General features: G+C 26.5%; 1 protein-coding gene across 1 annotated transcript; it reads left to right on the top strand.

The window, feature by feature from the left end:
* Positions 1-2,330: 2,330 nt before the first annotated feature.
* Positions 2,331-6,407, top strand: LOC145831541 (uncharacterized). The gene is made up of 3 exons (XM_082938829.1): positions 2,331-2,490; positions 4,368-4,442; positions 5,565-6,407. The coding sequence occupies exons 1-3, from the start codon at positions 2,336-2,338 to the stop codon at positions 6,253-6,255; spliced, it is 921 nt and encodes a 306-aa protein (XP_082794955.1). The 5' UTR covers positions 2,331-2,335; the 3' UTR covers positions 6,256-6,407.
* The last annotated feature ends 9,315 nt before the right edge of the window (positions 6,408-15,722 follow it).

Here is a 15,722-nt window from a genome sequence, read left to right as displayed (position 1 = left end):
GAAAAAGTACGCATCCGCTTAACGTAGAACTAAATTTTCTATTTTCTACAAGGTTTAAAATGAATATAAAGTAAATGTGTGTACATTATTTTAAACTTTGTTGAAGATACAATTTTAGTGCTACCTTATGCGGATGCGTACTTCTTAAAGTGTGTACTTTATCGATGTATTTATTTAATTAAAAGTACATTCTTAGATTATGGTTTAGTTAGAGCAGTTAGAGTTAGTATACCGAGACCGCGGGCCAAATACGGCTCTCGAAACCAAAACCTGCGGCCTGCGAGGTACTTTTTAACTAAAAGCATACTTTTCAAAATACTTAAAAATTAAAGGTTTTGCAATAAAAACTTACAATTTTAGTTTAATAAATACTCATTAAAGGTGTTATTTTACTGCTTATTTTAATATATTTTTGATTTAAGTAGTGTTTTTTTACTGATTACTATACTTATTCTTAAATAATTGCGGCCCTAGAGCAATTTTTTCTGAGAAAAAGACTGCCGAGCCGACCCCTGATTTAGAGCCTAAATTAAATGAGTATATGAATATAATCTCAGTTTGATATTGGTGAACATCATTATTCGGTTAATTATTGAAACTATCATATACATATTTTTAAACAAGTTTTTAAAGTAACATGTTTTAGTTAAAAAATGGTGATCAGTACTTCTTAAACTTACTAATGACAATTTAGATCAAAAAACTCACGAATCATAGTCTACCATTTGGTCTGGGTGGCTTCAGATTTCAACTAAATTTTTGAATTGCTTGAAAATCTGCAAGTATTTTGCATATTTGCTGAGTTGGCAATTTTTTATTTCATATTATTTTTAATTTTGATAATAAAATTTTATATTTTGATAAATTTTTTAATGTTTGGGTAAGGTGGGTTAGGGATTAGGGTATAAATATTTAAAAAAATCAAAAAAAAAACTTCCAAAATTTTTTGCTGACTAAGCAAATATGCAAATTATTTGCATGGTTTTCAAGCAATTTAAAAACAGTAATGGAAATTTGAAGCTACCCCCCATTTGGTCTCATTCCTATGATTGCAATTTTAGAGCATACTATTTTAAAGAAATGACACTCATAATTTTATTAAAAAGTTATTTTAATACAATTATATTTTAATATATTTTAATTTTTCTAGTGATGCTATTTAATAGTTAATTATTCTTCTTGATTAACATTCAAAAAACTCTTAAAGTAGGTTTATTGTCCAGAATAAGAAGTTAAAGGCATAGGTGGAGGTCGGACATTTTTTTTTACTAAAAATAAGATTGGATTTTATATGAAAGCTAAAAGTACAAACTACAAGCCAGCTGATATAGAGTTAAAATATCTTATTTAACTTTTGAGATATTGCAATTTTTATAAAAAGTTTCCTATACAAACATATGGACTGCAAATTTTTTGGGTCAATTTTCATAAAAATTTAAAAAATCACTTAAAATTGATCTTCTCCTTCATTTTTTGAGCTAGAGACCTCAAACTTTCAGGAAACTTTCCTTTTATAGTTTATAAGACTTTGAATTTTGGAATTTAAAAAATATTGTAAATTAAATTTTTAAATTAAAAAACAAAAAAAAAAGGTGGTTTTTTATTAAATTATTTTTCTAATAAAAGATGTCCTGCATTCAATATTTTTAAAATTTAATAATACACTCTATGTAAAAATTTGAAGAAGATTACTTAAAAAATGAAGGAGGAGATAGATTTTTTTTGTGAAATGGTCTTTTTTTTGCGTTTTTAGTTTGCACCTTCCATTAGGAACCTATTGAGGTCACTGACTTTGATCGCTCATATCTCAAAAACTACTATGAATTTTTTCAAGGGGTTAAAAATTTCTGATAGCTCATATAAAACTCAATATAATAAGATCAACTTGTAAAAATTAAGGTGGACCCCCCTATGCCCTTGAAAGTTAAAAGATAGAAAAATGACAGATTTAATTGACAAATTTACAAGAAGTTGAATTTAAATCTCTATAAATAAAATACCCATCTACTTATGACTTAAGAAAACACTGGTCTAAATCTTATCAATTTACCTCAGTATGAAATATTGAAAGTAAGCTAAAGTGAGTAAAATACCAGTAAAAATAGTAATGATTCTTTAACTGCCCAAAGTTTCCCCTCCCTCTTTTGTCCCTTTACTACTTATTGCCCCGAACTTACAAATTTTTCCAAAAAGGGGTGATATTTCCCCTTATGGAACACCCTGAACTAATTAATAACCCTTGAAATTTGTTAAAGCCTGTTTTGATCAAACTTTAAATTCATTTTATAATTTTATGATGTTTTGCTTACAAAATATTTTTATTTAGTTTGATAAAATGGTAAAAATATTTGTTGGAAACTTATCAAGTAACACAACACCAGAAGAAATTGAAGACCTTTTTGGAAGACATGGAAAAGTTTTAGAGTGTGCTGTTCTTGGTTCCTATGGATTTGTTCATATGTCTCCAGACGATGCAGATATCGCTATAAAGTTAGTTTAAAAACATGTTCATGTATTTATGTTAGTAATTTTTTTGTATGAAGCATAAACAAAAAAACATTTTGATAATTTTTAAAAGTATGTAAGTTAGGAAATAAAGCAGTTGGCTAAGTCATTTTTTTCACACAAACTATTGTTGACTCATATATATACTTTTTTAGTTGCTTAAAGTGTAAACTATAAGTCAGTATTATTGAAAATATAAATTTGAGTTATGTATTGAGATATAGTCATTTTTTGGACTATAGTTTTTTGTTATCTAGTTTATGAGAAGTAGAAAGTTCACTAAAGATCTACCTTTTTCAGTTTTTGGTCAATTTACCCAAACTATTAGGAAATGTTTCTTGTATAAACAGGCAAACTGTCTTACCTGTAAATGCTGATAAAAATCTTGAATTTGACAATTTAGTCAAAAAATCCAAAATTTTTAACAACTTTTATGTATAATAGTGAAATTTAGATTAGATAAGAAATTATATTGTATATAACAAGATATGTAGAATAAAAAAATAAATATTTTACTTAGTCTATTTGAAAGGACTTTTGAATAAGATTTTTTTTCAAAAAGCAAAATTTTAAGATTATTTGTTTCATACAAAGCAATCTTCAGTCATTTAGTTTTTGTCAAATGTTCAATTTTAAAGTTTTCAGAGTTGCAAAAGATAAGTTTTGATATGAAAAACTATAAAAATAGGTTAAACAGAGGACAAGACTTATTATGAATACATTTTAAATTGACTGAAAAAATCAGATTTGTCAGTTTAAATTTACAAATTTCCTTATTTTCCAAAGCCTTCATATAGTAAAAATTAATTAAAAATCAAAATTAATAAAGTCAGAAAAAAATTCCTAAAAATCTACAAAATTGTTTAATTTCCAATGCCTTCATCTGGTATAAATTAGTAAAATATCCTTTATAAAACTGCAAAAATTTTTTATTAACATATTTAACAAGTACTCTATTTGAACAAGCAGTTTTTGTAAGCTTTTACTATTGATGATCTGTAGCAAGGACACTTCCATAGTGAAACTGTGATATATACACAAAATTTGAAATGCAAGTGGTGTTTATGTACTCTTTCACTGTCAAATATGGGAAGAAAAGCACTCACAGTACATATGAATTGAGCTGGACATAGAAATAAAAGTCCAGAAGTTAACCAAATCCAAAAACTTTTCTAAAATGCTGGATCAAGCTCCAGTGGGGTAAGTGGTGAAGGCAGCGGCAGAGTAGCAAGATGTGAGAGCAGTGGTGTAAGCCCATTAATAGGTTTGGTAAGTAAGTCACAAACCACAACCGCTGAAATTTTATGGGCATTACACACTGTCAAGCATAATTAATCAGCCAGTTCGTGTAACAAAAAAATATTTCCTGACAGTGCAATATACAGTCATGTCAGATGGCCCGAACAAAATTATCATACATGGTAAATTTTGGCGTTGGACCACATTTCGAAAACATCTTGCTAGAATGATAATGGACAAGCTGTGTTTATAAGGTAATAATATAAGTATTTTGCTGATAGAGCTGTTTATTGTAAACACATCAATAATACACAGATGGTTCAAGTGATGTAATGGAAGTTTGATGATTGAATTCAGCAAAAAACTGTTGTTTTAACCTGTTAGAAAATTAGATTGAAAGCTTTATATAGTTGTGTTAGATTATGTATTTTAGAATAAGTTTAAATTAAGAGTTTGATTTAGAAAAGTCAGGAAAATTTTGATAAATAATCAAGAAAAGTCAGGAATTTTTTTCTGTTATTTGATAGTTTTCCCTGAAAAGCAGTTACCAGACTCATTATATTTTTGTTGAAAAGTTAATAAATGTAATTTATATTTTGTCTAATCGTGAAATGTATTTACAGAGAATTGGACAAGCATGAAATTTGTGGAAGAAAAATAAATGTTGAACTTAGTAGTAATAAGGGACCCAAAAAGCGGTTAGTTAATTGTAAGGGCTTTTTTACAGCTTCAATACACTTTTCATAATTTTTTTTTTGTCTGTTTTTAAATTGTTTGTTTAAATTTTTTTTTCTTTATAAGTACAATAGTTTAGATATCTTTTATTAAATTTCCTAATTTTTTGTTCAGTAAATACTAGTATAAGTTATTTATTGATTGGTAAATGACCTTTTTGACATTTACTGAATTTATATTATAACTATTTAAAAATAATAACTATAAGTTTGTAGTTGATTTAAAAATTGACTTGTAAAACTCCTTGGTTTAATTATAAAAAAAAATTATAAGTAGAATTTTAACAATTTTATTATAGTTTAAATATTTCAAAATTACAAGTATAAAAACAACGATTGTATTCAAAGAAGATTCTCAACAATGTATTTATTATTTTCTCGAATTTTAGGGAATGCAAGTTAAACTAAAATTATAATATCTTATATTTATGGTAAATTAGTTAATATTTTTTAAATTAATTCAAGTAAAAAAGTTGATTTTTCTCTAAATATACTATTGCTTTTTTGTATAATCTTTGAAAAGGTTGTTGAAAACAAAGAAATAATTTAATCCGGTAGTTAAATATATATTTGTTTTTAAAGAAAGCTTGTGTTATGTGCAGTTTTTATAAATCTAACAGTTCTAAAACTTGTTTTCCACTTATTCAGTCGACTGAACGCATGAAGGTCTAAATATAAGAGACCGTATCGTTTACACCAACTAAATATACAAAATATTTTGCGACTATTTTTGGAGTAACATATTGGCTTAACTTATTTATTTTTAACTTTTAAACTGTGTAATTTTTTAGCTAAATACTAATAACTTTATATATGTTTGCTTTAAATTATGAGCTCACGTATTTAAATAACTAGTATGTTTGTATTTATGAAAAATTATTTTTTCCGTAATATTTTTTTTCAAATTTATCAAGTAGAATGTTAAATGAGTTGCTATTCCATTTCTAAAATAATATTATAACAAAATTTGTACGTAATGTTTTGCAAAGCTATTTAGTATCACTATCTAAAAAAATTTTACAATTACTTAAAAATATATTTTCTGCCATCTAATGGTGTGTAAACATTTTCAATAAATTTATTCAGCGAGCCGAACTCGTCGTCGCATCCAAGTGGTGACTTCCGCAGCAAGGCAGCGAGGCGGGCCGGCTGCACCAAATTGCATATTGGCAACGTGCCTCCCGAGGCCACCGCTTACAAACTGCGTCGGCTTTTTGAGCGGTACGGTTACGTGGCCGAGTGTGACATCGTCGGCGCCATGGCGTTCGTGCACGTTGAAGCGAGGGCGGCCGATGAAGCCATTCGTGGCCTCAACGGCTTCTCCATAGCCGGTAAGGAGATTAAAGTGAGCCTGTCGAAGAACCAAGACCGAGAACGTTTCCGTGGTCCGCCTCCTTCTGACAGGCGACCGTCGGCGAGGCACGACATCAAAATGGACATGCGTCCTGTCATTGCTCAACGGCGGCCAGATGTCGATAGCTTCCATCCTTACGAGTATCAGTTGGCGGCTTGCACCGACACTTTCAACTTACCGCTGCCACCACCGGATTACTTGCGGCAGTTGCGAAATAAAGTGCTAGACAAAATGGCTTTGTTGCCACCGCCGGAAATATTGCCACTGGTTGGTGGAGGTCCGTCGGTTTTTGACGCACCTCAGTTTCGAATGCCGAGAAACTTGCCTCCTCCACCAATTTTCAACGACAGGCCGCTGTTCGCAAACAGCAGGCCTAATTTTCCTGCCGACTCGTTCAACAACAGAAGAGTAAACCGACTTTAGTAAATGTGCAGAATTGGAAGCGAGCTGTTTTTGAAATCAAATAATTTAAGTTAAAAGTTACGACAAATGAAACAATTATTGCTTTAATCTAAGTTTTATGCTTGTTGGTTTTTAAGAAGTCGTGTATTATTTTCATTTCAGTTTCATTATGATCGTGAGTGTAAAATTTATGACAATAAATTTTTGTTTTAATTATCGCACTGGTTTGTTTTCTTTTTGATTTTGCACTAAGCTTCGCAAAACAGAATGTTGTTTGTTTTATTTTTTTATTATTTAGTCAAAAAAATAACAACAACAACAACAACGAAAAAAAAATTATTGTAGTTTTACCTCTAAGATTAATTAATAATTCTAGATGAACTATGATTGTTTGAAAAATTCTGATATTTCCAGTTTTTCTTTAAAATATAGTTTTAAAACAACTAAAATTTCATTGTTTTATTTTCATTGCGCTGTTAAGCTTACTTTTCGGGGATAAATTTTTTGTTTTGCGCCTATCACAGGGTTGCCAAAAAACCTGGAATTTGACAATTTAGGCTAAAAACCTGGAATTTTCAACAATTTTTTCATGTTAAGTAGTAAAATTTTAATTTTTAAAGAAAAATCTATCATGTAGATATTTTTTTTGTAATCCTCTTTTTTTTTTTGTTGAAAAACACATTTTAATTAGGTTTACAGTATCTAAAATATGTTTTTATGCTACTTAACACAGTTTTTAAACTTACACATAACTTTGAACTAAAAATAGACCCAAAAACGTGTACTTTCAAAAGGCTGGAAGAAATTCAAAAACCTGAAAGAAATTTCTCAAAAACATTTTGCTACCCTGCTATTACTACTTAAAAAAGGATTTTTGTAATATAATTTTACAAATGTTCACAGCAACTTATTTCATAAGCTAAAAAATCACGAGTTTTCTATCCAAAGATTAATCATTTTATTTCAAGGAAGGTTTTAGAAAGCTTTACAGAACACCTGGGTAAACATTTGTATTTTTGCATTAAGGTAGGAAACAAATTGCTATATTTACTCTGCTGCAATAAAATATTTTGGTTGTTTTAAAAGTTTTTAGTGACATGATGTCAGTTGTTATATTATTGCCTTTTTTTAATTTTAACTGTTATATAGTTTAACAGATATCTAAGTTGTAAAGTACAAAAATTTTTCACAAGTTCGACTTATCTTTTTTTTTTTGACAACCTGCAGTTAAAACTATGTTTAATAAAGTTCTTTTACTTTAGTAATATTAAAAGCTTTTATAGGCTTTAAAATTTTAGTAGGTATAATAAATTTCATTTAAAAAAAGTCTTCGCGTATAAAATGTTTTTAGAACATTGACGTTACAATTAACCTTGACAAAACAAATTTTGTTAATATCGATGTTTTTGTAAGTGTACTAGCTTGTAAGTATTAGGGTACGTCAGTGTGCATGCCAGATGCGGCCCGTGGAGTAATAAAGACCGGTCCACTAAAGTTTACAAAATTTAAGTCTAATTCGGCTCTCGTAGTGAAAATGAACGGTCCGTCAAAGTTTAATTCGAATCCGGCCCGCGAGCATGTAAGTCTGGCACGTTGAACCAAGTTTTGAAACTTACTCTAGATATTTTGGGATTTAAAATGAAGAATGAAAAAATTTTAGGTATAATGTACGAGAAGTGTGAAATTTACACTAGATAAAGTAGTAAAAAGCTCGCATAGAATTGGTATTTTTTGAAATTATTGGTTAGGTGAGTAATATTCGTGAAGAATTGAAATTCTTCGGCCGTCAAGAACTAAAATTTCAATATCTGTCTTGCCGACTAGAAACATTGCCCACTCCTAAATTAATATATTTTATAAGTACAGTAACCTCTCGTACTTTACGAACTCGTTGACGTTACGCATTTTAGAATTCTAAAATATTCATAAATTCATTCTATAAAAATTTTAATTTTTTTTTTAGTATTGCACAAATTGGGTTTATTGCATATTTTTATATATGTTTTTAAATGCTAACTCACTTCTCTATATCTTTAGACTTTGTAAACTTATGTTCCTTGATTAATTGATAAAATTTAGTTTTGCCTCAGTATATCAATAATTTTGTTAACAATAAGAGATTAAATTAAAATTCTGAAAGAAATATAACTGAGTTAAAAAATGAAAGTATAATGAAATAATGAGAGTTTAAAACATAAATAAATAATGCAGCACTCTTGATCTAAATATGAATAAACGTCTAAAAAAGAAATCTAATGAAACTTTACAGCAAAAAGTAGCAGTGCTGTTTAATAAATATAGAGCTTACACTCCACACAAATTTCAATTGGTTTTTCTTTAGTTACCATATCACTAATTTTAATTTGACGTTTTAAATAATTTATATGTTTTATATAAATTTAAACCAGTTTTTTTTTATATATGTATAGTTTTATATTTTGTTTTTATATTTATAAATAAAGTAAAAAAGTTTTTAAAAGTGGAAAAGTCCGCAGTCTGCTTTTAGCTAGAAGCAATATCAAAAAACAGCCATTATAGTAAGTATGTTTGATACATCTCGTATCTTTACGATCTCTCGTATCTTTACGCGTTTTTTTCTGTGGACACAATGTGCGTAAATAAGCAAGAGGTTACTGTATTTAAAACAGTATTTTTACAGTATTGTGTATGGAAAAGTTAATAAAATTTATTGTTTCAATATTAAAGTGTACTAAATTTAGTTAGTAAGATGTATCTTAAAGTTGTTTTGTTTTTTTGTAAAACTAGAAGTATTATCTTAAAATAGTTAAACTATTTACAAATATTTATGTATATTATTTATGTTACTATTTATGTATCTTAACTATTTTCTTAAAGAAAAAAAAGTAAAATACTGAAGTCGTTATTTATTATCTGGCGATTGTTTATATTGTCAGAATTCTTGCTTCTAAAGCCGATTATATCAAAGCTTAGATTTTTTAGTATAGATAGGGATTAATTTTTCTAAAAATTTATTAGCACTCTGTAAAAAATTCCTCGGCGGTCAGCAGTTGTATAAAAACGATGTAGTAATCAATAAAAAAAAGTTCTATTTTAAAGAAAAGTGTGATACAATTAGCAAAACAAAACACTGTTAGTTACGAGTTATCAAGTCAACAGTCAAATTATATGGTTTTGTTCCAGAAACACAGTTGAATGCATCTTTGTAGCTGAAAAAAGTACATCGTGGGCCACAAATTTATGTTTTGCGAGTCGCAGTTTTCCGGCGCCTGATCTACGCTATTATGATTGTTTAAATTTTTTAAAACCATAACAAATTTTCTGCCAAAACCATATTTTGCATAAATGTTTGATCAATTTTTTTTTTGCATTGACATTAATTATATTTCATAAAACGTATTTTTATCATTAAAACGAAAAAGTTTTAACATATATAGTGGTTTTATTTCAGAATTTTTTTTTTTTTAACTTGAACATATTTTTTTTTAAAGCAATAACCCAAAATAAATTATTATATACATAAATACTTTTTTCTAGTCATTCAACTAAAACTCTTTCAAATTTAACTTTAATTTTAAGACCTGGCTAAAACATTTTCTTTCTTTTGCACTACATTTTGACTGTATAACTTCTGGAAAAATTAAACTATTTAACAATATTTTTTTTGTTTTATACTTATAACATGCTTCCCACGCACTCAGGCTTGTTTATTTTATTTTTGCCAAAAAAAGGCTTGTGCATTTTTTCTCTAAAATTTCAGACTAGTTACAATTTAGATAGTTTTTTAATTGTGTATCTATATGATGCTTTTGTTAATTTTTAAATATTTAACCTTGATTAACAATTGTTTTTGGCTCATGGTTTTTTTTTTCAATTGTATCACAAACTTAGATTAGCTTGGTTTAACTCAGTCTACTTTTTATTTTTCAGGCTTGCTTTTTGCCTATAAAGTCTCAAATCTAGTATAAAGATTTTGTTCTTGATTGTATTATCTTGCTCATCGAAGCAATTTAATTTTAAGTTAAGTTTGTTAAACATGTTTTCTTAATTTTACATAATTTGTAAATATTTCATAATAATTTTAGAAATCAATAAAGAAAAAACAAAGAATGTTTTAATCTGTATATTTATTGAGAAGTTTATTTTAAAAGGTTAAGAGAAAATTATTTCTTAAGATTATTTTCAAACATGATAAGTAATTTAATATTTTTATATATTCGATTTTAAGCGACTTTATCTTCAGTAAAAATATCTATTAAAAAGCCTGTAAGCTAGTAATGATTTAGAAGATGTGTATTGTAATCTAAGGTTTTTGTACTAAATTAGACGCTTAAATGAAAGGAAAGTTATGTTTCAAATTAATTTTTTAAGCCTTTTATATGTTGCAGGCCAATTTTCTTTTCAAATGTTGCTCGCAAACCGCTTTTTTTTTTAGTAATTGTAATAATGATACTGAATATTATTGTAGCATAATTGAACTAGAGCATAATTTTTAACTGAAAAGTACCTAGCTGGCAGTATACTTTGGCTTTGAGGGTTTTTAATGTTTATAAATATAGTTAAAATACTGTTATAATATATTCATATTATTTGATATATGAGAGAACTTCTAAAAGAACCGATCTTTTTTTTTTGTAAAAAATAAAATATGTTATAATAAACTTAACTCATAGATAAAAAGTGTTATAAGTTATGATTATTAAAAGTTATACAAACACAGGTAGATTTAATCAAAACTATTTAACATTAAACTATATACTACTATATCATACTATAAAAAATATTTATTTGAAGTTTTTTATCTACTGTTAATCTTTATTTGTTTACTTTAATTTTTTAATATTTCAGATAAACGCAAATAAATTTCAGCTTATAAACTAAAGCAGACACAGATCAATGAAAAAACCAGTATATTTATTGCAAAAGCGTACAGCTTTCGATACTTACTTTCTGCCTTGAATAGCCACTGACAAGACCAATGATTTATTTTGAAAACGATCTAAATACGTTTTCAAAAACCAATTGCTACAAACTGTACTTGCTTACCATAACTTCTGTTGCAGTTTAAGTGAGTGTTCGATACATTTGTAAAACTTACAAAATAAATTGTAAAACAGTTGTTTTACAGGTACTAAATCAGTGAAAATAGCAAAGATGAACCTAAGAAGTTCAACACAAATGAATGTTTTTGCAGTCGAATGGAAATAATTCATAATAACAATTTTACTATAAATATTTTTTAACTATTAAATGTAAAAACTTATGCATATACTTTAGAACTATAATCTGATGTTTAGAATAAACACTATTTGTTTTGCCCTATAAGTATTTATTGAAACACATTTAAAGTAGCTATACTACAGTATCATTTCAATGTTTTTTATACTGTAAACACAGTTTCTTACCTTAAACTTAACTTTAAACTTAAAACAGACCCAAAAATGTATAATTAAAAAAAACTGGAGAAAATTTGTCAAAAACATTTGGCAACCCTGATATTTGTAACAGTTTTAAAATTATTATCATTTGTTAAATAAAAACATTTATAAACTTTATAATTTTTTAAAACTTTTTAAATAGTAAAAACAAAACAATCTTAAAATAAATGCAAGTAGTATTAAAATATAAATACAAACCTTAACCCAAAATAAGGTGATTTATATTTAAGAAGATCATTTCAAAAAAATTTGAGCTTGGAGCTTAAAAGTTTAAGTTTATATTAAAAAAAAGGAACTACAGATTTCATTATATATTTTCTTCATCAAATTAAAAAAAGACTAAAATGAAATATTTTTCTACGAGATTCAACTAAACAAACGTAAACTAAATACTTTTTGTTAGTAACCAAAAAAAAGACATAAATTTTGTCCTACAAAGGTTTTTGTTGAAAATAATTTATAATTAAACTCGAAAGACCTAAGTCAAATAAAAAGATTTGTATCACATACAATAGTTTTATTGATTTTGTATGCATAGACAAACGTTTTATGATAATCACTTTAATGAACATTTTACAAAGAGTTCCTACTTTTGTCTAAATACTTCAAAATATAGCTATGTATCCATTAAGAATTTAAATGCATTTGTAAAAAATAAATAATATACATATATTAAAGTCCAAGAAATATGTGATTTTCATTCGAAACTTTGACTTAAAATGAATCAACTTATTTCTTAAAGGATCTTTTTAAGTTAATGTAATTATTTTTTTTTATTTATATTTGAGGTATATTCAATATAAATTAGATCAGTTATACGTATATAGGATTTAGATATATCTCTCTGTCTAATCAACTAAATTATTAACCTCAAGGTAACGATTTTTTTTCTTTGTTTTTAGAGACATTTGCATGTACATTTTTATAGTTCAGTTGGCAACTTTGAGGAAATATTTTAGCCTATAAATACAAAGGAATCAAATTTAAAATAACCGTTGAAAAAATATGTCCAACTATGAACAATCGTTGAGTTATAAGATCATGTTATTGTTGTAATTTAATTATTTTAATAATTTTTTTGGCTCATTAAATTAAGAAAAGCTAGCCAGTTTTTTTTATAAAGCTTATTATTTAAAGATAAGTTTAATTTTTATAGAATGTTTGGACTAAAGTTTCATTTACATAATTTTATATAAAAAGTTCTTTTTAATCATAAGACTTTTGTGAACAGTTAAAGGCGTTCTATACATTTCAAGTTATTAGTAAGGAAGGAACCGGTCTTGGATTGTTTCAGAAGTTATTAGTGGTCAAGTGGTGAAATTTATTATTAATGGCTTGAAACGTCTCAGCTTTTTTGACGATGTTCAAAACAAATACTAGTTATTTAGTGCAAGAATCGAAAGTTTTTATAAAAGCTAAGTCAATATTTACTAGAAAAAGTATTTTAAAGTCTGCAAAATAATAAAAAAGTATAACTCGAACTATGCAAAAACAAGAGATGTAATGAAACCATCATTAATTCAGTACAACATTGTCATTTACGTTATAACTGTTTAGTTGATGGTGCATATTTCCATGACTAAGAAAAGTACGTTGTTAAATTGGTTTCTCTATATACCTTTTTTAGAATGTAACAAAATTAACACTCAGAACAATGCGTTTTTAATTTTTTAAATAATTTATACAGAAATAAAAACCAATTGCTTCACTTAGTATTTACAAATGTTACAAAAAAAAGAAGAAGTTGTTTTAAAAAGTATTACGTGTAGTCGTTTGTTGTGCTAGTAGTAAGAATTATATACTCATTAGATTCATATAAAACTGGCGACCTTTGAATTTTTAGATGGAAAAATTTTTACACGTGGCAAATATCACGAAATACACCTTGAGCAACATTTCAGATAATTTGAACGAGCAAACATAGAGAAAAAATCAACTTTATTTAAAAAAAACCTCTTGTGTAAACTTTATGGGACCTTCAAGATTTTGGTTGGATAATTTTCTACATGTGGTAACTTTACTAAGAACACATTATATACGTCTTAAGACAATTAAAAAAAAGTTTTTTTGGAGTTTATTTTTTATTTTCAAAAATTTTTGAGAGACAAAAAAGAGCTTCCATAACAATTTCTTCAAATCGTTTTTAAACGTATAGAATGTGCTTTTGTGATAATCGCTCCATGTAATAAATTCCAAAATAGAGTTCAAATTTGCAAAGAAGTATAGCTTTTTTTCATGTTATTTTTAATTAATTAAACTTTATTTTTTAATTAATTATTAATATTTTTGGGTTAGGGAGAATGGTATAAAAAAAAGCTTTAAACAAATTTTCGGCTCAGTTTTTTCAGCTCAGACTGACCTTTAAGTAAACTTTCCTATAAAAACAGTTTGTTTTTTTGACTCAGCAAATATGATTTGCTACTTTTATACTAATGGTTTGCATATTTCTAAAGCTACCCCCTCCCAATGTTCAATGTGTTTACCAATAAATAAATAAAACTAATATAACAATAAAAAATTAAATATTAATCTTTCTTTATTACGCTAACACATGTTTCTGTGTTTTAACGGGTTAATACACTTCAACTGTGTACACAAACGACGGTTCTTCTTCAAATAACATCTTGGCACTTTTTCACCTTTTTCATTTATCTTTCACAAAACACACACTCACTCTGTATATATCAAAACAGTTGTACATCACAAGTTGATACATAATTTTTATTTATTTTGATACATATTTATTTTTATTCTTCAAGATTGTTTTGTCTCTTACTCGACTATATGTTTTTCATATTCCTTTATGTGGTAAGTTCCAATCCAAGTTTAATTAGAAATCTGCATTTAAGTCCCAGATAAACAGTGCTTTTTTACCTACTACGCCCAATAGATCGGCGAGAAGATTCTTTACTGCAGGTTTAAACTTAGCACATAACCACCTCGTTGTTTTATGTTTTACATTTTAACTTTCATATAAACACAAATTCGTAGTTTATTACATAAACTAATTTATTATTTATTTAAAAAATCTCTATAACATATTTGCAATTTTAAAACCCGATTGCTCTTTTCTAAAGCAATAAATAATTATCTTACTAATTTAGCATGTAATATATATGCAGTTGAAGTTTCAGTGTTTTTATGTACGGCACTGTAATTTAATTATTGGTCAAGGCTTTGAAAGCTTAATAACAATTTCGATTTGTTGTGCTTTGTTTTTGTAAATTTATGCTGAATTTGTTATTTTAAGTTGTATGTAACTTTATTTTATATACCATTTGCAATTTAATATCAATAGATTATTCATTTTATTTTTTATATATTTTATTACACAAAACTTTTTAAAATCATACAAATTTCTTTGTCAAGTGATAAATAATTTAATTTATCACTTGACAAAGAAATCTTGTATGATTTTGAAAAGCTTTGTGTAATAAAATATAAAAAACTAAATGAATAATCTATTGATATTAAGTTGCAAATGGTATATAAATACGTTCAAAAACCTTCCTATAATAGTACTTATGTAACTTTACTTTTGTTATAACTTAGGTTTAACCATTATATAGATATATATTATCCTAAGTTTCTATAACTTTAATTACCTTAACTAATGAATTATTTATTATTACTTGTTGTCTTATTTGTTTTCTTTTACAATAGATTACTTATGATTTAAAAATAATTGTAAAAAGATACTTTTCAATTAAATTGCTTTACTAATTTTTCCAAAGATAAAGAATAAATTATCTAAGGTGTAGTGTAGATTAGTTGACTTGTGTTAATGTTAATATATAAAAGCGTAGTTTTACGACATAATTATTATATGCTTTTTCGAATGATTAGTAACGATTAAGTATTTTGAATCAATCTTTCTTTATTTTCAGGTAAGTGGCTTTATATTATGATTTGTTATTGTATTTTGTATTTTTACTTTACTTTATTTAATTTAGTACTTTTATCCAATATAACATAGTTTTATAACAGTCGTATTAAAAATTATATAATGTATCTATTATTAACCATTAATGTACAATAATCAATACTACACATTTTTAGTTTTAATAAAAA

The sequence above is a fragment of the Thalia democratica genome, chromosome 1 (genome assembly GCF_965202585.1).
Source record: "Thalia democratica chromosome 1, ktThaDemo2.hap1.1, whole genome shotgun sequence".
Classification (NCBI taxonomy): Eukaryota; Metazoa; Chordata; class Thaliacea; order Salpida; family Salpidae; genus Thalia; species Thalia democratica.
Note: the sequence above shows the minus strand (reverse complement) of the source record. Positions and strands in the feature narration are given on the sequence as shown.

Bases quoted from the DNA above. Each gene is read 5' to 3' on its own strand.
- LOC145831541 (XM_082938829.1), top strand. From the start codon at position 2,336: ATGGTAAAAATATTTGTTGGAAACTTATCAAGTAACACAACACCAGAA. The intron at 2,491-4,367 runs GTTAGTTTAAAA...ATGTATTTACAG, and splicing joins GATGCAGATATCGCTATAAA to AGAATTGGACAAGCATGAAA. The intron at 4,443-5,564 runs GTTAGTTAATTG...AAATTTATTCAG, and splicing joins AATAAGGGACCCAAAAAGCG to CGAGCCGAACTCGTCGTCGC.